The sequence below is a fragment of the Hemiscyllium ocellatum genome, chromosome 8 (assembly GCF_020745735.1).
Source record: "Hemiscyllium ocellatum isolate sHemOce1 chromosome 8, sHemOce1.pat.X.cur, whole genome shotgun sequence".
NCBI classification, from domain to species: Eukaryota; Metazoa; Chordata; class Chondrichthyes; order Orectolobiformes; family Hemiscylliidae; genus Hemiscyllium; species Hemiscyllium ocellatum.
In genome coordinates this window covers 79,137,903-79,162,108 of record NC_083408.1, presented here as the reverse complement: position 1 = coordinate 79,162,108, position 24,206 = coordinate 79,137,903, and the positions used below count along the sequence as shown (strand labels likewise).

Sequence of the window (24,206 nt, the reverse complement as noted above, 5' to 3'; positions counted from 1 at the left end):
CCACCCTGTCTACACTGCTCTTGATTTTTAGACCTCAATCACATACCCTCCAACCTCTGTCTTTCTAATGAAAATAATCCTAATTTATTCAACCTTTCTTCATAGCTAGCGACCTCCATACCAGGCAACATCCTGGTGAATCTCCTCTGTACCCTCTCCAAAGCATCCACATCCTTTTGTTAATGTGATGACCAGAACTGTACACAGTATTCCAAATGTGGTTGAACCAAAGTTCTATACAACTGTAACATGACCTGCCAATTCTTGTACTCAGTACCCCGTCTAATGAAGGAAAGCATGCCGTATGTCTTCTTGACCACTCTATCGACCTGCATTGCCACCTTCAGGGTATAAAGGACCTAAACACCCAGATCTCTCTGTATATCAATTTTCTCCAGTGCTTTTCTATTTACCATATATTTAGCTCTAGAATTGGATCTTCCAAAATGCATCACTGCACATTTGCCCGGATTGAACGCCATCTGCCATTTCTCCTCCCAACTCTCCAATCTATCTATATTGTGCTCCATTCTCTGACAGTTCCCTTCACTACCTGCTACTCCACCAATCTTGCTGTCATCTGCAAACTTGCTAATCAGACCACCTATACCAGGGGTGGGGAACCTGCGGCCTTAAGGCCACATGCGGCCTTCTAGGCCATTGTGTGTTGCCTTTTGAATGAATCTAAATTTTGCAACATGCTTTTCAACCACTTATTGCTGCGAATCTACTTTCTCCCACTTAACTAAAATCAAGACACCCAAATGACGGATACCCAGCTAGAGGATCAGCTAAAACTGCAGACCTCCATGCTGCAGCCAAATATTCAAGTGCTTTCCTACAAAAAGAAGTCATAACAAAGTCATTAAAAGGTTAGTTAACTTTAGAATTAACATTTTTTCTTTTATTTTAGTTAGTACATAGTAGTTAGATTTTTACAAAATAATGTGAATTCTGAAGAATGTATAATTGAGGTTTCTTGGATGCGGCCTTATTAGATTACAACTAACATAATGCGGCCTTCCAACACGGTAAGGTTCCCCATCTCTGACCTATACCGTCCTCTAGATCATTTATGTATATCACAGACAACGGTGTTCCCAGCACGGATCCCTGATGAACACCACTGGTCACAGTTCTCCATTTTGGAAACTCCCTTCCACTACTGCTCTGTCCCCTGCTGCCCAGCCAGCTCCCTACACATCTAGCTAGTACACCCTGGACCCCATGTGACTTCACCTTCTCCATCAGCCAACCATGGGGAACCTTATCAAACACCTTACTGAAGTCCATGTAAATGACATCTACAGCCCTTCCCTCATCAATCAACTTTGTCACTTCCTCAAAGAATTCTATTTAGTTGGTAAGACCTTCCCTGCACAAAACCATGCTGCCTATCACTGATAAGCCCATTTTCTTCCAAACATAAATAGATCTTATCCCTCATGACCTTCTCCAGCAGCTTCCCTAACACTTACGTCAGGCTCACTGGTCTCTAATTATCTGGATTATCCCTGTTACCCTTCTTAAACAAGGGGACAACATTAGCAATTCTCTAGTTCTCCGGGGCCTCACCCATGTTCAAGGATGCTGCAAAGATATCTATTAAGGCCCAAGCTATTGACTCTCACTTCCGCCAGTAAGGTGGGATAGATCCCATTCAGGATGGGATGGGATGTATATAGGATGTTGCCTCTGGCTGTGGAAGGGGGAGGCATCTAGGACCAGGGCACACTATTGAGGATAAGGAGCAAGCCAATTAGGACCGAGATCAAGAGGAATTTTGCAGTCAGGTGTTAGTGAATCCTGACCAGATAGCTGTGCCAGCCCAGTCATTGTGTGTGTGTGTGTGTATAATTGAGATCCATAGATGTCTACATCTTGTTAACAACGAGGTATTTTGGGATAGTGTGGAACATCAGCTTTGAGGTAGACAGTCAGTCAGTCATCCAGAACAGCAGAGCAGGTGTGAGAGACTGAATGGCCTATTCCTGTTCTGATGTTTGTGTGGAGCCATAGGAGATGGGAGATACATGAAACGAGTATTTTGCATCAATATTTACTGTGGAAAAGGACATGAAAGATATAGAATGTCGAGAAATAGAAGGTGACATCTTGAAAAATGTCCATATTACAGAGGAGCAAGTGCTGAATGTCTTGAAACACATAAAAGTGGATAAATCCCCAGAACTTGATCAAGTGTTGTTTCCCTGGTGCCAGGATCAAGGATGTCTCAGAGAAGGTGCAGAATGTTCTCACGAGGGAGAGGGGCCAAGACGTCATTGTCTACATTGGAACCACCGATATAGGAAGGAAAAAGGTTGAGATACTGAAGGGAGATTACAGAGAGTTAGGCAGAAATTTAAAAAGGAGGTCCTCAAGGGTAGTAATATCTAGATTACTCCTAGAGCTACAAACTAGTGAGGGCAGGAATAGGAGGACAGAGCAGATGAATGCATGGCTGAGGAGCTGGTGTATGGGAGAAAGATTCACATGTTTGGATCACTGGAAGCTCTTTTGGGGTAGAAGTGACCTGTACAAGAAGGATGGATTGCACCTAAATTGGAAGGGGACTAATATATTGGCAGGGAAATTTGCAAGAACTGCTCAGGAGGATTTAAACTAGTAAGGTGGGGGGTGAGACCCAGGGAGATAGTGGGGAAAGAGATTAATCTGAGACTGGTACAGTTGAGAAAAGAAGTGAGTCAAACAGTCAGGGCAGGCAGGGATAAGGCAGGACTAATAAATTAACTTGCATTTATTTCAATGCAAGGGGCCTAACAAGGAAGGCAGATGAACTCAGGGCATGGTTAGGAACATGGGACTGTGATATCATAGCAATTACAGAAACATGGCTCAGGGATGGGCAGGACTGACAGCTTAATGTTCCAGGATACAAATGCTACAGCAAGGGCAGAAAGGGAGGCAAGAGAGGAGGGGGAGTGGCATTTTTGATAAGGGATAGCATTACAGCTGTGCTGAGGGAGGATATTCCCGGAAATACATCCATGGAAGTTATTTGGGTGGAACTGAGAAATAAGAAAGGGATGATCACCTTATTGGGACTGTATTATAGACCCCCTAATGGTCAGAGGGAAATTGAGAAACAAATTTGTAAGGAGATCTCAGCTATCTGTAAGAATAATAGGGTAATTATGGTAGGGGAATTTTAACTTTCCAAACATCGACTGGCACTGCCATAGTGTTAAAGGTTTAGATGGAAAGGAATTTCCTAAGTGCGTACAAGACAATTTTCTGATTCAGTATGTGGATGTACCTACTAGACAAGGTGCAAAACTTGACCTACTCTTGGGAAATAAGGCAGGGCAGGTGACTGAGGTGTCAGTGGGGGACCACTTTGGGGCCAACGACCATAATTCTATTCATTTTAAAATAGTGATGGAAAAGAATAGATCAGATCTAAAAGTTGAAGTTCTAAATTGGAGAAAGGCCAATTTTGACAGTATTAGGCAAGAACTTTCAAAAGCTGATTGGAGGCAGATGTTCGCAGGTAAAGGGACGGCTGGAAAATGGGAAGCCTTCAGAAATGAGATAACAATAATCCAGAGAAAGTATATTCCTGTCAGGGTGAAAGGGAAGGCTGTTAGGTATAGGGAATGCTGGATGACTAAAGAAATTGAGGATTTGGTTAAGAAAAAGAAGGAAGCATATGTCAGGTGTAGACAGGATAGATGGAGTGAATCCTTAGAAGAGTATAAAGGAAGTAGGAGTATACTTAAGAGGGAAATCAGGAGGCCAAAATGGGGACATGAGTTAGCTTTGGCAAATAGAATTAAGGAGAATCCAAAGGGTTATTACAAATATATTAAGGACAAAAGGGTAACTAGGGAGAGAATAGAGTCCCTCAAAGATCAGCAAGGCGGCTTTTGTGTGGAGCCACAGAAAATGGGGGAGATACTAAATGAGTATTTTGCATCAGTATTTACTGTGGAAAAGAATATGGAAGATATAGACTGTAGGGAAATGGCTGGTGACACCTTGCAAAATGTCCAGATTACAGAGGAGGAAGTGCTGGATGTCTTGAAATGGGTAAAGGTGGATAAATCCCCAGAACCTGATCAGGTGTATCCGAGAACTCTCTGGAAAGCCAGAGAAGTGATTGCTGGGCCTCTTGCTGAGATATTTGTATCATCAATACTCACAGGTGAGGTGCTGGAAGACTGGAGGTTGGCAAATGTCATGCCACTGTTTAAGAAGGGCGGTAAGGACAAGCCAGGGAACTATCCAAGGGAGAGCCTGACCTCGGTGGTGGGCAAGTTGTTGGAAGGACTCCTGAGGGACAGGATGTACATTTATTTGGAAAGGCAAGGACTGATCAGGGATAGTCAACATGGCTTTGTGCGTGGGAAATCATGTCTCACAAACTTGATTGAGTTTTTTGAAGAAGTAACAAAGAGGATTGATGAGGGCAGAGCAGTAGATGTGATCTATATGGACTTCAGTAAGGTGTTCGACAAAGATCCCCATGGGAGACTGATTAGCAAGGTCAGATCTCATGGAATACAGGGAGAACTAGCGTGGAATGTGCTGCCAGAGGAAGTGGTGGAGGCTGGTACAATTGCAACATTTAAGAGGCATTTGATGGGTATATGAATAGGAAGGGTTTGGAGGGATATGAACCGGGTGCTGGCAGGTGGGACTAGATTGGGTTGGGATATCTGGTCGGCATGGACGAGTTGGTCCGAAGGGTTTGTTTCCATGCTGTAAGTCTCTATGACTCTATGACATATTCCCAACCACTGAAGGTGCAGTTTGTGTTGCACAATAAGGAAGAATGAACAGAAGAGGTTAGCTATTCAAAAACAGAGGAGAGAGAAAATGCTCTCAGCAAGAGGACATATTTTCAGCCACAAATTCCCTAACCTCAATGAGAAAGACTCAGTTTCATGAAGGAGCTGTTCATTGAAATGTGCCACCTGTTGCAGGTCACTCTGCAGTCTAAATTAGGGCAAGACTGGCATAACCACTGGCTGTAACTGTGACCAGGGCTTTGAAGTTTTTCAAGCCAAAACCTGTTAAGGCTGGTGTGGGCATCACCTCCAACATCTCATAATTTTTATGGCCACTGATGCTCTGCATGCAAAAGGAGGGGAATATCTTATAATTTTCTCTTTCTGGAGTCAGATGGTGAGATGCAGCAAACCCCTTTGAGCACTGACATCTGCCACATTGGCCGCAGTCTCAAGGTTCATGGCAGAAAATTGAGCTTGCTTGACTTTCAGCTAAGTTTTTTCTGCAATGCCGCAGTGGAAGCTGAGGTATCAGCTATCAGCTGCTACCACATGTTCAGTCCCACAGTATGGAAGTTCAATGGGCCCACTATTTCCATACTGAAAATGAGAGACTGCAAGCTCTATGCAAGGTGGTGTCCAACTTCTCAAAGCTTCCTGCCAACATTCATCAGAGAATCCATGTGTTATTGCATTCTCAGGTGAGTATAACTTAAACCATACTCTCCCCTACCCTAGCTTCAGACTACTTAGGTTGGGTATCTCCCCATGTTCAGTTCCTACCTCTAAGTTAACCTCTCAAGTATGTATGCTTGAATCAGTGGCTGTGAATGTGACATTCTTCCCCATACTGTCTTCCTGCTATTTCATCACTGCCTGGCCAGGTAGATTTCTAAATTTCTAGATTTCAGAAGGACAAAGATACTAAATTCTATTGACAACAAGGAATGAACAGATCAGATATATATTTAAACCATCTGCAGCTTGATTATTAGAAGTAATTGTGAGTGAGGGGGAAGTAGAATATGAGATGGCATGAACATACTATCATCTTCCACATATTCAGCCTATCATTGCAATTCCCGCATCATTTTCTAGGCTGTTGTAATTCACATGACCGCAGTGTGTATGAAATTTACAGGTACAACATTCCCAAAACGGCTGCAATTTCCATCTCCCAAATTTTGTTCACATTCATAATTCCACAAATAATTGATTACAGACTTCACCTGTTGAATTCTGCAAACCAGGACCTCGTGAACTGGGTGAAGGCGAAGAGCTTGCATCCTCCTGGTTAAGATAATAACAGCAATAATTCTAATTATTATGATTTTCCTTGTCAAAAAGGTATTTTACTGTTTTTTTTCTTTTTAATAACTTGTACTAATGCTGCTGAAGAGCTTTGTGTTAACTACTCTTTGTCCTTTTGTCATTTAGATCAAACCTTATCTTTTGATTACATGTCAGTAATACTTTATATCTGCAGCATGAGTTGGTCATTTACCATTATGTAAATCTGACCTAATATGTGCTTATAATAAGGTAATGAAAAGCTGATTACACACATTCTGTGTTTCCTCCTCTTTTTTGTCACTTGCTTTATCTGTTTGTTGGGCAGCTTTCCTCCTGAAAAAGGAGAAAATAAACACATTTCAGTCTTACGTTGTTGTTAAAAATAATTAGGCCAGTTGCAACAGAACTTTTGCGAGTCTTTTTCCTGCTCCAGTGACTAATTGTAAACTGAAATTTTTCTCGCATTTTGTAAAAAGGTCTTCTACCCATTATGCTGGAGAGCATTTTAATTTGGTAAGTGAATAAGTGAAAATATTCAGTACATTTCTTTTCATTCTGCTGTGCCACTGCTTTTCAGTGTTAACTCAACCATGCTCCCTGCACATAGTCAGGCTCTGTTTAGAATCAGCTTCAATGATTTGTCCACTTTTTGTAGTTGGCTCAACTCAGGGGACTGAAGAAGGCTAAAAGAAGAAACAGATGGCGTAGTGATGGTATCGAGCTCAGCCAGGTGGACATCATAGAACATCAGTTCCCTCACTGGGGCTGTTAATCTGGTCCAATCAAGGAGCCTTGGCTGACAGATATAAACAGGAGTGTCAGAGGTTCTGTTCACTCTGAGAACTGGCTCTGAGGAAGTGTCAAGGACTCTTCACATGTAAATAAAGGGTGATTTGGTGACAGGATACTAGCCTCTGTGGAGTTTTTCCTGACAGGTTAAATGAGTGGGCAATGATGTGGCAAATAGAGTACAAATGTGGCAAAATGTGGAATTGTTTGTTTTTGCAGGTAATTTTTTAAAAAAAATTCAAAATGGTGAGAGATTGCACAGCTCTGAGATGCAGAAGGATCTGGGTATCCTTCTGCGGCAATTGCAAAAGGTTAACATGGAGATATGGCAAGAAATTAGGGAAGTTAATTAGAATGTCAACATTTATTGAGAGAGGAAATACATACAAAAGTAGAGAGATCATGGTTCAGTTATACAGGGCACTGGTGAGACTGTACACAGTTTTGGTCACTTTATGAAGGAAGGCTGTAAATGCATTAGAGGTAGTTCAGAGAAGGTTACTAGATTATTACCTTGGATGCGTGATTGTCTTACTCGGAAAGGTTGGACAAGCTAGGCTTGTATCCACTGGACTTTAGAGAAGTAATAGAAATGTAAAAGATCCGGGGGGTTTTTGACAAGGTGGAAGTGAGCAGAATGTTTCCTTATATTGGAAAGCCTTGACCTAGGGCTCATTATTTAAAATTCAGGGGTAGTCCCTTTAAATCAGAGATAAGGCAAACTATTTTCCATCAGAGGTTTGTGAATCTTTAGAATTCTCTTCCTGAAAAGGTGGTGGAAGCAGAATCTTTGAATATTTTTTACTCAATCAGGGTAGACGGGAATAAGGATTTGAGGTTACAAGTAAATCTTATTGGATGGCAAAACAGGATTATTGGGCTGAATGGCCTACTTCTGTTCCTAATTTATATGCTTGAATAAAAGGGAAACTGTACATGGGATGACCAATGACTGCAGATGTGTCCTGGCAGCTATGGTGAATGGATGTCATCATATTGGTACCTTGTGGAATAGTTGTGCCACTGCCTCAATTGCTTGTCTCAATCCACTGGCTATGTTTCAAACTAAAGTGAAAAGTCCAAATGGCTTTTGGAAATCCCAGCTGTTGCAGAAAGAGGGTTTTAACAGATCTCTTAATTGTCCTTAGTTGTCAACCCACGGCTAAACAGAAGGTGATGCATTCCAATGCTCACCCAGCCTCTCGAAAATGGTTGTGGCTCACTGAATCAGCCGATGGTGCCAGTTTGTGGGCCTGGTCATCTCTGGTCCTGGCCTCATGATCAACTAAACATCCTGCCTTCAGTGTTTGTCAATTCCATTCTGCATTATGAATGCTAGAAATTGATCAAAACTGGCCAATCACATCCCTTGCATTATCTCAGCTGTTCTTTTAGTAGAGATGTAACAATTGGTGTTTTACTTTTCTTCCGTATAATGCACCTTGCAAGAGTTTGCAATAATTATGGTTTGTGGCTTTGTTCCTCTTCCCAAACACATTCAACAGTCTGGCCTGCAATTTAATGCAATTTCATTTTGAATAAGGGTCTTCATGAATGATTCATTCATCATCTTTTAAAGGCAGACTTCCAATTTCCACAATAAAATAATTGCTCTATTATCCTGTTACTGACACATCAAAATGTCTCTCTTTATCTCGAAAAAGTCTTTCTCTTCTTTACGTCATTTCCTTAAGTGTGTGCTTTAAATTCATCTTCATTCATATTAATTGTCATCCGTAATTCCTAATTTTTCTAAACTAATCTCCTTCTTTCCTATACAAGATATTTATTCTATGTTTCATAGTTTGTTTCAAAGTAATTTTCCTCTCATCTTCCCAATTATCCTTGGAAACATAATGTTCATACATCATCTTAACTCTTAGTCTTTCCCTGTACCTATACAACCTGGGTTTAAATATCTGCTATTACTGGTGCCATTTTTTCCAACCAGTTAATTCCATCAGGTTCACCTATCATTACATGATAGATTATACAATATTTCTCTGTAATATTTGTTCTTAACTTGTCTAGTTCATCACACATATAGATCATGCTATCACTAGCTTAGCACATACCGTTTTGCGAGCAGTTTATTCATTTCATCCATTAATCCTCCTCCTCCCCCAGCTGCTGCTGCCCCACAGCTGTTCCGATTGGTCTCACTCTTTGACACTCCCCCAGGACTGGAGCTTCCTGAACCTTCTTCAGGCTGTGAACAAGTTTAGAGATGGAAGATTATGATTTGGAACAATCTCTGTTTGCTACACATTTTAATATAAACTGTTCAATTTACCAAATCATATTCTTTCAAGGTACTAAGTAATAACATCTGAAATTTTAACTTGTAATACTTCTTATGTTAATATAGATTACCATAACATAGAAACAGGAGTAGGCCATTTGGCTTTTGAGCCTACTTCATTATTTACCTGTATCGGAGATAATTATCTACTTCAACATCATTTCTCCCCAACTATATCCATATCACTGGACGTCATTAGTCTCAAAAGTCTGTTGACTTTTGATTTGAACATGCTCAATAATGAAGTTAAATCGAAGAGTGAAGAAATTTCTCCTCATCTCAGACCTAAACTCTTTGTCATGAAAGTATACCTTCTGGTTTCAAACTCAACTACCTACCTATATCCACCCTATCATGCCATTTAACAATCTTCAAGTTTCAATGAGATTATCGATCATTCTTCAAAATTCTAGAGAATACTCAGTCAACTTGATTTTTTTTAAGACAATCATGCCATCCCGTAGATTAATCTGATGAATTTCCATGCTCCCCCTCTATAACAGGATTTCTTTTATGAGGTAAGAAAACAGAAACTGTACACTGTACTCTAGGTCATAGAGTTAGACAGCATGGAAGTAGACCCTTCAGCCTACTCATCCTAAACTGAACTATTCCCATTTGCCTGCATTTGGCCCATGTCACTCTAAACTTTCCCATCCATTTACCTGTCCAAATGTCTTTTAAATGTTCTAATTGTACTCACCTCTTTCACTTCCTCTGGCAGCTCCTTCTATACACACACCACCCTCTGTGGGGAAAAAGTTGCCCCTCAGGTCTCTTTTAAATCTTTCCTCTCATAAACTTATGCTTTCCAGTATTAGATTCCTCTACCCTGGGGAAAAGATCTTGGTTATTCACCATACTTATGCCTCTCATGATTTTACAAGCATCTATAAGGTCACCCCTCAACCTCCTATCCTCCAGGGAAAAAAGTTCTAGCCAATCGAGCATCTCCTTATTACTCAAACCTTCCAATCTTGGTAAAATTCTTGTAAATCGTTTTGCATCCTTTCTAGTTTAATAACATCTTTCCTATAGCAGGGCAACCAGAATTGTAAGCAGTACTCTAAATGTGGTCATATCGTTGTCTTGGACAGCTGTAACATGCCGTCCCAACTCCTGTACTCAATGCTCTGACCGATGAAGGCAAACTGCCTAAATGCTTTCTTCACCACCCTGTCTACCTATGACACCACTTTCAAGGAACTATGTACCTGACCCCAAGATCTCTCTGTTCAGTAACACTTCCCAGAGTTCTACAATTAACTGTGTTGATCTTGTCCTGGTTTACCTTATTAAATACAACTCCTCACATCTATCAAAATTGAACTCCATTCGCCATTCCTTGGCCCACTGGCTCAGCTGATCAAGATCTCATTGTATTCTTAGATAACCTTCTTCACTGTCTACTCCACGACCAATTTTGGTCTCATTCTCAAACTAGCTAACCATGCCTCCTGTATTCACATGCAAAATGTTTATGTAAATGATGAGCAGAAGTGGACCCAGTACCAATCCTTGCCACACACCACTGGTCGCAGGCCTCCAGTCTGAACAACAATCCTCTATTACCACTCTCTGTCTCCTACCGTCAAGACAATTTTGTATCCAATTGGCTTTCCCTGGATCCCATGTGATCTAGCCTTACCAACCAATCTACCATGTGGAATCTGGTGTGTGCTTTCACAAAGATTTTAAACAACTGTGGCACGACATCTATACTTTTGCACTCAGCTCTCTTTGCAATGAGGACCATCATAACATTTGTCTTCCGAATTGTTTGTTGCTCCTGCATTTTAGCTTTGAGTCACGCATGAATGGGGGCATCCAAGTCTCTTTAAACACGAGTACTTCCAAAGCTCTCAATATTTAAGAAATTTTCTGCCTTTTTGCTTTTTCCACCAAGACGAATAATTTGGCAATTACATTATATTTTGTCAGCCATGTTCTAGCCCATTCACATATTCTATCCAAGTCTTGTTGAAGTATCATTGCATCCTCCATAGGACTTACATTTCCACCCAATTAATGTCATCAGCAAAGTTGGAAATCTTCCAATTGGTCACTATATTCAAATTATTTATAAAGATTGTGAACAGCTCTGAATCTAGCACTGATCATTGTGGTTACTCCACTTGAACAGCCTACCACTCTAAGAATGAATGATTTGTTCCTACACTGTTTTCTATATATTAACCAGCTCTTAATTCATTTTAACATATTTTTCCCAGTCCCATGCACTCCTGATTTTTATTTAGAAGTCTCTGTGCAGAACTTATCAAATGCTTTCTGAAAATCTTAATATACCACATCCTTCAGCTGTTTTATCAATGCTACAATATCCTTAAAAACTCTAATAACTTAATTTTTATAAATCCATATTGATTCTGCCCAGTTTTAACCATTCTTTTCAAAGTGTCCAGTTATCACATCCTTTATGATAGGTTCTATCATTTTCACAATTACTGACATCAAACTAACAGACCTATAGTTTTCCATTCTCCCTCTTCTTTCTTTCTGAAATTGGGGAGTTACATTTGCCACTTTCCAGTTCATAAGAACCTTTCTGTATTCTATACATCTTTGAAAGATAACCACCAATGCATCCATTATTTCTCAAGCCACCTCCTTCAGAACTCTAGGATGATGCTTGTCTAGACCAAAAGATTTGCCAAATATCAATTTACTCAACTTTTCAAATGGTACCTCTTTATAACACAAAGTTAGTTTAGTTTCTCAATTTCACAGGTCCCTATTTTGCCTGAAGAATTCTGTATGTTTTCCATGAGCACAAACGCAAAGTAACTGTTTATGTCCTTCACCACTTCCCTGTTGTTGTCCATTAGAAATTCTCCTGCCTCAGCTGAAAGGACACAGAAGTGGTTCTAACTCATCTGTTCCTTTTTTCCTCCCCAAAGAAATTATAACAGCCCAACTTTACGCTGCTCGCTAGTTTGTATTTATAGTCTCTTTTCTTTTTTTTAATGAATTTCTTGGTCCTTTTTTGCTGGATTCTAAATTGTCTCCCAATCCTCAGACTTACCACTTCTCTGGCATCTTTTAAATCACTTTCTTTGTTGCAATCCAACTTTTAACCTCTTTTCAATACCATGTTTGATTCACCTTTCCCTTTGGATACTTGTGACTTAGACATCTGTAATATTTCTTAATATTTCTTAAAAATATTTCTTAAAAACAAACCTTTGTCTATCTTTTTGGTATTTTCCCAAACCATGGTATCCAACTGTTCCCTCATATTTTCCTTGTTTCCTTTCTTCAAGTTTAAGGCCCTGGTTTTAGAATGAACTATATCATATCAAATATAATGCAATATTCTACCATACTCTGGTCACTACTTCCCAAAGGCCCTATACAACAAGGTTATTAATTTGCCTTTTCATTGCATAACACTAAATACAAAATAATCTAGCTTGCCCTGACTTCTCAATGTACTGCTCCAGAAACCCATCTTTTACACAATCCAGGAATTCACTCTGCACAGAATTAGTGCTGCTTTGGTCAACACAGACTATGTGTACAATGCAGTTTGCCATAATTACTGCATTGCCCTTATTACACACATCTCTATTTTCCTGATTTATACCATGCCCAACATTACGGTAGCCTATAAACAATGACTACCAATGTTTACTGCTTGTGTTGTTCCTTAGCTCCACCCAAACTTATTCTAATCTTAATACTATCGGTTAACATCCTTGCAACACCAAAATTGTTATCTCCTTAAATCAAGCAGTACAATTAAATTGTTCTGCTGAATTCAGGTTCCCATCCTGTGTGAACTATGCAATCCCTCCCCTTTCCTCTGCTGACAGAAATGGACCAGTTGGAAATGTGGTGAGAACTCCAACATCTGGATTCTATCCAACATTTTCAAATGTTCACTGAGTCTTCCAGACTTCATGCAAAGCCAGTCCAAGGTTATTCTTTAACAGAAGAAAACTAATTAACTGCAAATTCATCACCTCACAATTATTTTATGCAAACATGACCAGCTTAGATAATTGGGGTCAGTTAGCTCAGTTGGCTGGATGGCTGGTTTCCATACAGAGTGATGTCAAAGCACGGGTTTAATTCCTATGCTGGCTCAGGTTACAAACATTCAAAAGGAAAGGTGAATTAAATGTGGGTTACCATGAGGGTCTCTCCTTCTCAATCCCTCTTCTCATCTGAGGCATCGTGACCATCAGGTTAAACCACCATCACTTAATCTCTCCCTAATGAGAGAGTAACCCTATGGTCTGGTAAGACTATGGTGACTTTATCTTTATTACAAATGGAACATTACCAAACTTTTTTATTGCAGCATGACATCACAACATTGTAATGTTTTGAGCAGAAAACTGTCATTCCAATCTTAGAACTCACTTTAATAACATCTTTCTTATAATATAGAAACCAAAATTGAGCACAAAATGCCAGGTGTACCTTTAATAAGACTTTAATAACAGCTTCTCAGGCATACATTCAATATTTTATGTATTTATTTGCCATCTACCAACATTACATGGGCAAGAGATTCTATCAATTGATCCAAGTATTAATCCAGAATGCATTTAAGTATTTTTTAAACTAAGTCCTTACTGCAAAGCTAATGTGTTTAGATGATCTAATGGCAGGAGATGGGCTAGCTTTGTGACTGATACAACTTATTGTCTGTATAAATAGCCACAGGAAAATAGAAGGGGGTTTATTAATTTGGAGTATATATTGTAAAACAATTGCATTCTCTCAATTATCACATTGTATTCCAATCTGTAATAATTTACTGTGCATTATTTGCACTGCAATTCTCAATCTGAGGAAAATGTCAAATGGTGTCACAGCTGAAGTGATAAACAAGTGTAAGTTAGAGTCATTACATACCATGTGAAAAACATACTCCCATATTAGCAGTTGAATAATGCGCACCAATTTACAATATCAACATGCAATAAAGGTACTGAAATGGTCCCGAGGATTTTAAATGCTGATTTGGGTATACCACTCCACAAACTGCACCACAAAGTTATTTCCAAAGAGCACGAAGTGGCTTCAAATCCCCAATTTATCAAAAGATGTCTCAATTGTTTGTTAAACACAGAAGTATTTAAAAGAAAAGTAAGACTCCTACCCGACTGGTTTTCCTCAGTTTGGCTCCAGCAAGTGCTGCTGCCAGACCTGAAGCTGAAGGTCCATCATCACCTCTAGCTCCTGGGCTTCCACAAGCTGGCAATGGAGGGGGAGGAGGTGGCCCACCTCCAGATGCTGGTGGAGGCCCTGGTGGCGGTGGAGGTGGTGGGGGACCACCAGCAGGAGGTGGCGGTGGACACACAGTTTGGGTTGGGGGTCCTCCAGGAGGCATGGAGGGAACTGAAATAAAATAGAAATAAATTTAAGTACTTCAAGAAGATCATCAATTAGAAAGAAAGGTCAGAATGCTATCATATACTGTTGAAAACAGGTTAATGTTGAAGTAAGTAAAGATGCATAAAATGTTAATGTTTCATTGCACTTTGAAATTGAAGAGAAGGCAAATTTAAAATGTATGTTATCTGGTTAGTCTTACAGCACAAAATTGAATACCAAAAGATTAAAGGTCAAAATAAAACGTAATAGCATTTAATTACAATATTTAATATAATTGGTGTAACTACTTTCAATTGACTAAGGGGATTACTTGAAGTACCTTTCTCTCTAAAATAGGTCATTTTAAAGGACTAGCATAATAGATTGATATAAGCCATATGTTTGCTTTATGATTTCACCCTAAAATAATTTGATTTCTTTTCACCTTTATCTCAAATCATTACCTGAATTAAGCAGAAAACTGTAGCATTCACAGGTTAACCAGTTACATTGGGCCAATCTGTCAATTTTGGTAATTACAAAACAATTGTGCTTGGGTGCATTTCCATGGGATATTACAGTAACATGTCATTAGAATCCAGATTTCAGATGCTTTATTAGGAAAATAATAGGATGAAAGCAATTGATATGTCTACAGAATGGCATTGCAAAACTAAAAAAGATACTTTAAAAGAAAACTATATCTCCTCCATTAAACTAGTCCTTTACAATTTTGTATGCATCAACTGTTGTTTAAGAATGAACTTTTTCAATATTCAAACCAAGCAGAGAAAGACAAAAAAAAAGGCCAAGAGATGCTATCAACAAAAATCCACACACAGGTTGCATGACTTCCAGCACGACATCACTTACCCGCCTGGGTAATGGCAGTTGAAGTAACTGATGTCATGGGAGATGGGGTCTTCTTGGACATTGCTGCTTCAGAGCAAGCAGCATAAAATGGAGGAGATGTAACAAAGTGTGAGGTGGTTTTGTATACCTGCTGTGCAGGGAGTGCAGATGAAGATGACAACTGAGGGTGGATTTGGCAACTGGAAGGACTACTTAAGAATGACACTTGAGATACAGGAGTAGACGCTAAACTAAATGTGAAAGAGCCCTCTGTACTTTTTACTGGGGACTTGGAGGTCAGGTGAGTTGCTGTTTGCAAATGATCTTCATCCTGACCATTCTGGTTTGTGGCTGATGGAGTTACCTGAACCACAGAATCTATAGGTCTTTTAATCTTGCTATCACACACATGAATAACGGGAAGAGCAACTGGAATTATAGGCTGTGGTCCAATAGCCCTGTGGGGAGGAGAAGTGATCATCACGGGGGGAGATGGAGGTAGAGGAGAAGATGTAGTAGATGAATCAGAGACAGATTTAGGGAGCAACGGTGGTGGGTGGGTGGGCGAAGGAGGAGGGGATAATGGGTTCAGCCTAACATGCTGACACCTGCTTCTTAGGTTTGGCTGCACAGGAGAAAATGCAGAACTTATGGAAGCAGATAATTGTGGCATTGAGGTTTGAAGAGGTGGAGATTCAGTATGTGCACTTCTCAATGTTAGCTGGCAAGGATTGTCAGCAAATACTACTTTAGGACAGGTTGTGGAATCAAAGGATGTAGCTCTGGCATAAGATGGAGGAGGGGCAGTACCCAAAGGTACAATCACACTGTAGTTACTGTACTCAGGTGGAGGAGACTGGCTATGAGAAGGGGAAGGAGAAACTTTGATCTGAAGGGTAGAAACTAAGCAGCAGTGGAAAAAGAAGAAAAGAAACAGTGAGTAGAAAATACTATAAATCAAAAAGGCAAAGAGCAATTAAAATTTTAAAATATTCTACCATAGTTGGAAAAACATACTGACAGAGAGGTGGGAATAATCTTTTATTTCATCCTGATACACATCAAACCTTTTGAGGTTAGTATCAAAATATCTGCCCCTGATGAAGGGCTTATGCTCGAAACGTCGAATTCTCTATTCCTGAGATGCTGCCTAACCTGCTGTGCTTTGACCAGCAACACATTTGCAGCTGTGATCTCCAGCATCTGCAGACCTCATTTTTTATCCTATGAACATATGGCCACTTTTTATTGTGGTAAATGCTGACATTACAAGCTTTGACAGAAATGATCATATTATCCAGTTTCCCAATGAGAAGATGATTGCAATGATCTGAATGACCATAAAACCAGAACATGCAAGAGTAGGATCAGGCCATTCAGCCAATCAAGTCTGCTCTGTCATTCAATGAGATCATGGTATATCTGATAATCCTCAACTCTACTTTCCTCCATTTCCCCATAACTCTTGATTCCCTTATTGATTAAAAATCTGTCTGTCTCAGCCTTGAATATACTTAACGACCCACCCTCAAAAGCTTTCTGTGGTAGAGATTTCCATAGATGCACTATATTCCTAGAGAAGGAATTCCTTCCTATCTTTGTTTTAAGTGAGTGATCCCTTACTGTGAGATTATGCCCTCTGGTCCTCAAACTTTCCACAAGGGGAAACAACCATTCCACACCTACCCTAATGGAGGTCAAATACAAAAGGAAAGTATGCTGTAAATGGCAAGACCCTTAGGAGCATTAATATACAGAGGGATCATGAGGTGCAAATCTATTGCTACCTGAAAGTGACAACATATGTGGATAAGGTGATAAAGAAGACATATGACATGCTTGCCTTCATTAGTTGGGGCATTGAGTATAAAATTTGGCAATGAAAACACAAATTGCTGGAAAATCTCAGCATCAGTGAAGAGAAATCAGAGTTAACATTTCAGGTCCAGTGACCCTACCTCAGAACCCGTTAGCAATTTGTTTTTGTTTCTGATTTACAGCATCTACAGTTCTTTCAGTTTTTATAAAAGTTGGCAAGTCTTGCTGTATGTGTGTTAAGCCACACATGGAGTGTTGTGTGCAGTTCTGGTTTGGAAGGATGTGGAGGGCTTGGAGAGAGTGCAAAACAGGTTTTACCAAGATGTTGCCTGAGTAAGAATGTATTAGCTTTAGAGAGAGGTTGGACAGCATTGGATTATTTTCACTGGAGCTTTGAAGTCTGAAGGCAACCTGATGAAGTATATAAAATGATGAAGGTATGGATTGGGTGGGTATTCAGAATCTTTGTCCTAGGATGGAAATGTAAAATACTAGGGGGTATGGGCCTAAGGTGAAAGGGGCAAAGTTTAAAGGAGATGTGCGAGGCAACTTTCTACATAGGAGTTGGTAGGTGCCTGGACCACACTGCCAGGGAAGAAGCAGAAACAAGAGCAACATTTAAGAGGCATTTAGACAGGCACATGAGCAGACAGGGAATAGAAGGATATAGATCATGTACAGGAAGATGGGATTAAGTTAGAATAGCATCGTGGTCCGTCTGCTCCTGTGCTGTTCTGTTCTATGTTCTAAACTCCCTAAGAATTTTATATGTTTCAATAAGGATGCCTCTTAGTCTTCTAAAGTCCAACAAGTTTAATGCCATTATATTTGCCTTAGATAAGGGTATTCCAACTGTGGTGTGCCTTACTGCATTGTATAATTTTAGCAAGACTTCCCTATTTTATTACTCTATTTCCTTGGAAATAAAGGTTAATGTTCCATTTGCTTTCCCTATTATCTACTGAACCCTTATGCTAGCTTTTTTTGTACGAGGACCCCAAAACACCATGTATTGCAGCTTTCCACGGTCTTTGTCCACTTAAATAATATTCAGCTTCCTGCCAAAAGTAATGAGATGGAGAATGAGGGGGAATGAGAGGCAATGAGAGGAGAAGGAGCAGAGAAAATCCTGAGTTTGTTTCCGCTCAGGCAATACTGAGGACTGTATAAGTCAGACTGCATCACAGCAGTATAGACAGCCAAAAACACAGGTACATCTGTATATTCTGCAGACTTATATGACAGAAAAATAGTTTGACAGGATAAAAGTTCACAAAAATCTTCTTTTCATCTTCCACAAACACATTCACCGTGTGTTTGGGAGACCCTTAGAACACTTAGACCCTCTGTTCATGATCAGAAACAGAAGTGGAGTCTTCTAATATGGGGAGGTGATTGTGTTGCAGCGATGGCACAGTCTGGCTGACCAAGGAGCTTTCCCACTCTCATCACCTTCCACTGGCATATCAGCTTGTCCATCAGTTTGCCTGGTCACATTATGATATCCTTCTGTGACCATCAAGTCCTGAAGCGGAACTTGAATGGAGAGTTTATGGTTAAAAGTTAGGTGTGCTATCACTATGTCACAACGTATTTTCTCTTCAACCCTACCCGAGGGGGCTGAGAGGAGCTATGTTCAGACTAATATAATGTCTAATGTCGCCTAATTCTATACTCCACGTTGCATGCTACCTCCCTCCCAGTTAGCAGTCCTTCACAGTATATTTTCCTTACATCTTGATTATTCAGCTACAACAGCAAATTTGATGAATGAATCTTATGATCAAATTATGTTGATAATTTACACTCTCTCAATCATCAAATTTGCTATTGTAGCTGACACACAAGTGACACACAGAACAGTCAACCATTACTGATTATGTTGACTTTTCATGTGTGAACAACAGATTCCCTATAAAGGATCACATCTCTTTCAACTTTATAGACTGCTATCAGGACTCAAGTGGCTACACTGGGCTCTTTTCAAACACTTTTAAATCAGACAGCCCATAGTAACAATAAAAAATATACTTGCAGACAAATACAAAGCATGATCAACCATTTGAATCATGTCAAATGATTAAAGCATCTGAATTCTTGCAGTGTTGGAATACTGTTCACAAAAACCCTCTCAAAGTAGCTGAAAATTACACCTTTAAACAAATGGTTCAATACACCACCGAGTAGTGTGATTACCATTAAATATTCTTGCTTTGAATAAATAAGGTTTGGTGATAAAATGAATAAATAATTTGCTGTTTGGTGAAAATATCCTTTTTTTAAAAATGACAAATAACTGGGTTTAAAGATTGTATTTTGTGAGGAAAGAGGCTGAAGGATATGATCAGTGAGATTAATTTAATATTGCTTAAGCAAAACGTCAGCACAAGCATTATAGATTCAACAGTTACTAATTTCTAGGGTCCCTTGTGTTCCAAGAACCACAAATATTTGTGCAATACAAGTTGAATCTTAAGACTTGCATAGCTATTTTACCTGGTGAAGCAATGAATTGATTAGATAAGGGCTGGAGTACTGATTTATTTGCTTTTACCTCATTTGAACATCATAAATTATAATGTAAGCATATTTCTTAGTGCTTGCTGTCCTGTCTGTAATTGGAGACAATATCAAACAAATTCTTGTCATCTGTTTAGGAGCAGATGAAAATAAGGCAAATGTTCTTTCCTAGTTGAAATATTTTGCATTATGACCTGCTCCAAAATGTTTTCCAATCCTCTCAGAAATTGCACCTTATGATAACTTGTTGAGAGTGTGGTGCTGGAAAAGCGCAACAGGTCAGATAGCATCTGAGGAGCAGGACCCCTGACGTTTCAGGCATAAACCCTTCATCAGGAATGAGGCTTGTGGGTCGGGGCTGAGAGATAAATGGAAGGGGTTGGGGGTTTGGGGAAAGGTAGCTGAGAAAGTGATAGGTGAATGAATGTGAGGGAGAAGGTGATAGGTCGGGGGGGGGAGTGATGGACAAGTCTGGAGGGCGGTGCAGAGTTGGAGGCTTGGGACTGGGGTCATGTTGGGGGAGGGGAAATGAGGAAGCTGTTGAAATCCACATTTATCCCATGCAGAGTCCCAAGGTGGAATATGAGGCATTCCTCCTCCAGGCATCGGGTGGTAATGGTTTAGCAGTGGTGGAGGCCCAGGACCTACATCGGTAGAGATGCAGGTAAATTTCTGACGGATATGGATGGATCTCTTGGGGCCTTGGAGAGATGTGAGGGAGTGGTGTGGGCGCAGGTTTTGCACTGCTGACTGCCTCAGTCAACCTATTGTCTCAGCCTGCACCTGTCCCACCGAACTCATCTCTTCCTACCTCGATATAGTCCTGTCCCCCCAATCCAGGAACTTCCCACTTACATCCGTGACACCACCCATGCCCTTCACCTCCTCCAAGACTTTTGTTTCCCCGGCTCCCAATGCCTCATCTTCACCATGGACATCCAGTTCCTGCACACATAGTCCGCCATGATGAAGGTCTCCAAGTCCTCCGTTTCTTCCTCTCACACCGTCCCAACCAATACCCTTCCACCGACACCCTCATCCACCTGGCTGAACTAATCCTTATCCTTAACAACTCCTCCTTTCAATCCTCCCACTTCCTCCAAACCAAAAGGGTAGCCATGCCTGCCTGTTTGTCGGATGTGTGGAACAGTCCATCTTCTGCAGTTGCACCAGCACCACACCCACGTTCCTCCGCTATATCGATGATTGTATCGGCGCCAACTCGTGCTCCTGCGAAGTTCATCAACTTTACCAATACCATCTAACCTGACTTCAAATTCACCTGGACCAGCTGAGAAACCTCTCTCCCCTTCCTGGACCTCTCCATTCACAATCTCTGGTGACCGACTAACCACAGGCATATACTACAAGCCCACCAACTCCCACAGCTACCTAGACTACACCTCCTCCCAGCCTACCTCCTGTAAAAACTCAATCTCTTGTTCCTAACTCCTCGGCCTCCACCGCATCTGTTCCCAAGATCACCAGTTCCACCTCAAAGTCCCAGATGGCTTCCTTCTTCCACAATTGCAACTTCCCTTGTCACACAGTTGATGATGCCTTCCAGGACATCTCCTCCACTTCACGCACCACCACCCTTGAACCCCATCCCTCCCAATGCAACAAGGATAGAACCCTACGGCTCTCACCTTCCACCCCATCAACCTCCGCCTACAACCCACCATCCTCCACCACATCCAAACGGATGCCACCACCAGAGATATATTTCCCTCCCCACCCCTATCAGTGTTCCGAAAAGACTATTCCCTCTGCGAATCCCTCATCAGGTCCACACCCCCCAACAGCCCACACCCCACTCCTGGCACCATTCCCTGTCATGGCAGGACGTGCAAAATCTGTGCCCACACCACTCCCCTCACCTCCATCCAGGGCCCCAAGGGATCCTTCCATATCCATCAGAAATTTACCTGTACCTCTACCAATGTCATCTACTGCATCCATTGCACCCAGTGTGGTTTCCTTTACGTTGAGGAGACGGGATGCCTCCTTGCGAATCATTTCAGAGAACATCTCTGGGACACCTGCACCAACCAATCCCACCGTCCCTTGGCTGAACACTTTAATTCCCCCTCCCACTCCGTCAAGGACATGCAAGTCCTGGGCCTCCACCACCGCCAAACTGTTACCACCCGACGCCTGGAGGAGGAACGCCTCATATTCCGCCTTGGGACTCTGCAACCACGTGGGATAAATGTGGATTTCAACAGCTTCCTTATTTCCTCTTCCCCCACTTTATCCCAGTCCCAAGTCTCGAACTCGGGTCCGCCCTCTTGTACTGTCCATCACTTCCCTCTCTGACCTATCACCTTCTACCTCACATTCATTCACCTATCGCTTTCTCAGCTACCTTTCCACAGACCCAAACTCCCTCCCATTTATCTCTCAGCCCTGACCCACAAGCCTCATTCCTGATGAAGGGCTTATGCCCGATTGTCCGGCTCCTCAGATGCTGCCTGACCTGCTGTGCTTTTCCAGCACTACATTCTCGACTCTGATCTCCAGCATCTGCAGTCCTCACTTTCTCCTTATGATAAGTTGGAAAACTTCTTACAAGCCTTCATTAATTCCTCTCTGTCTCTCACTATTTCAAAAAGTTTTGTATGTTTCTTTTCACTGCCAATAAATACAATATTTTAACATTTTCATTAAAGATATGCAATGATGATCTTTGTCAGAGATCCTTTTCTCTTTGTACAGTATGTTTAGATTAGATTAGATTAGATTACTTACAGTGTGGAAACAGGCCCTTCGGCCCAACAAGTCCACACCGACCCGCCGAAGCGCAACCCACCCATACCCCTACATATACCCCTTACCTAACACTAGGTGCAATTTAGCATGGCCAATTCACCTGACCCGCACATCTTTGGACTGTGGGAGGAAACCGGGGAGAATGTGCAAACTCCACACAGTCAGTCACCTGAGGCGGGAATTGAACCCAGGTCCCTGGCGCTGTGAGGCAGCAGTGCTAACCACTGTGCCACCGTGCCGCCTGGTTTAACTTGCAAGCTGGCTGTGCTGTTGTGGGATTTGAGCACTTGCTAAAAACGTTCACGTGACAATATTAGCATTATACTGAAAATGCCAAGAAATAGGTTCATAATCTGCCTCTACATTATTAAATTGCCATATTTTCAATATTTTGTAGAATACAAAAGTGGTTCATAGAAGTCATAGTGGTAACAAATACAATTTTCCAAATTAAAAAAATATCCATCACTTTTGAAAATGTTGACCAACCTGTTGTAAGGTACATTGACAGCAAAAATTACTGGTGTGCCCTAACTCTTCATTTATGTTTTCTGACACTTATTTGCATGCCAACCAACACAAATGTCCAACACGGAAATGAGTGATAACTTCTGCTGTGATTTTGTAACATTAGGTCTTCTGTGATGGACAACATACAGCATGAACATGTACTGCTATGTGGTAATACTGATGGTATCATAACTCTATTGTTTCAATAGTAACACAATACTGACAGTAACTTTACAAAGCTAGTCTTATTAATGCTAACAGCTACACTGCTCAACAGACAGCAATAATATTGGCATTTTATTGATAGTTATATCCGTCACTGTTAGCTTTCATGCCCCACCAAATACATATCCTCAACTCTCATCTATGTACTGTCTTTCAACAATATCATTTCAGAACACAGAGCAAGCTTCGTCATTTATGCTAATGACACTGAATTATTTGGGCAAAATCTTAGCATATTTTGGCAAAGTGTCATTTTCATCAGGTTTCAAGGAGGTTCCCTCTCTGCGAGGTCTAGTGAGTATTCTTGAGGTATTGTCCCAAACACGCCTCATTAACCACCTACCACTTCCTTATGGTGCCCCTCTCACCTGAGAACCTAATTTTCTCAATGACTGCAACTGAAAGAATGGAAGCACATGCTATTGATCTCATATCCTGTGATCCCTGTCATCACCAACATCTTTAAAAGATTGTGCACCTGCTCAAGTACCATTAGTCTCTAGCTGTATTACATATTTCCTGCGGCCATAGCAGGGAAGAGAAAATTGGTACTTCCCTTTGTGGACTGGCACCTGGAGGGCCGGATGATCAGAGGAGGGATGTTCACTTCATATAGGACAGGTAGAGGTAGCCACAACACCAGACCCTGCCAGCTTGGTTCGAGGTTGCCATCAGAGTTTGCGCAGTCTGGAGGAGTGCCCAGCAATGTAGGAAGAGGTTAACAACCTTCTGTGTTCTTCCAGGATAAATATTGCCATCTTCACACTGCTACTGCACACTCGTTCTGTCTCTTCGCCCATAAGCAATCAAAGCTCATGATCCATCACTTTCACTACTATATGCAACATTTTCCCTCGCTCAGTTCTACAATCCGAAATCACCCACATCACTAAACCTACTCGGCCTCTGCACTGCCTACTCACTCAATCGCCACACCTCCCCACCTTCCCCCCATGTGTAATATCAGCTCTGCTGGACACTTTTGTCTCTCTTAATCCCTCTTTTTCTCCCATTCCAGGATAAACACT

At 41.1% G+C, this 24,206-nt stretch overlaps 1 protein-coding gene across 2 annotated transcripts in view; it reads right to left on the bottom strand.

The window, feature by feature from the left end:
- The window catches only part of LOC132817944 (ena/VASP-like protein), a 267,584-nt gene that overhangs the window by 13,752 nt on the left and 229,626 nt on the right, over positions 1 to 24,206 (bottom strand). For both annotated transcript variants that reach the window (XM_060828496.1, XM_060828497.1), the window contains exons 7-10: positions 14,267 to 14,505; positions 8,909 to 9,042; positions 6,317 to 6,377; positions 5,981 to 6,041 (exon numbers count right to left, since the gene is read on the bottom strand). In XM_060828496.1, the coding sequence (XP_060684479.1) occupies positions 5,981 to 6,041; positions 6,317 to 6,377; positions 8,909 to 9,042; positions 14,267 to 14,505 (495 nt within the window). The remainder of the gene's footprint in view (positions 1 to 5,980; positions 6,042 to 6,316; positions 6,378 to 8,908; positions 9,043 to 14,266; positions 14,506 to 24,206) is intronic.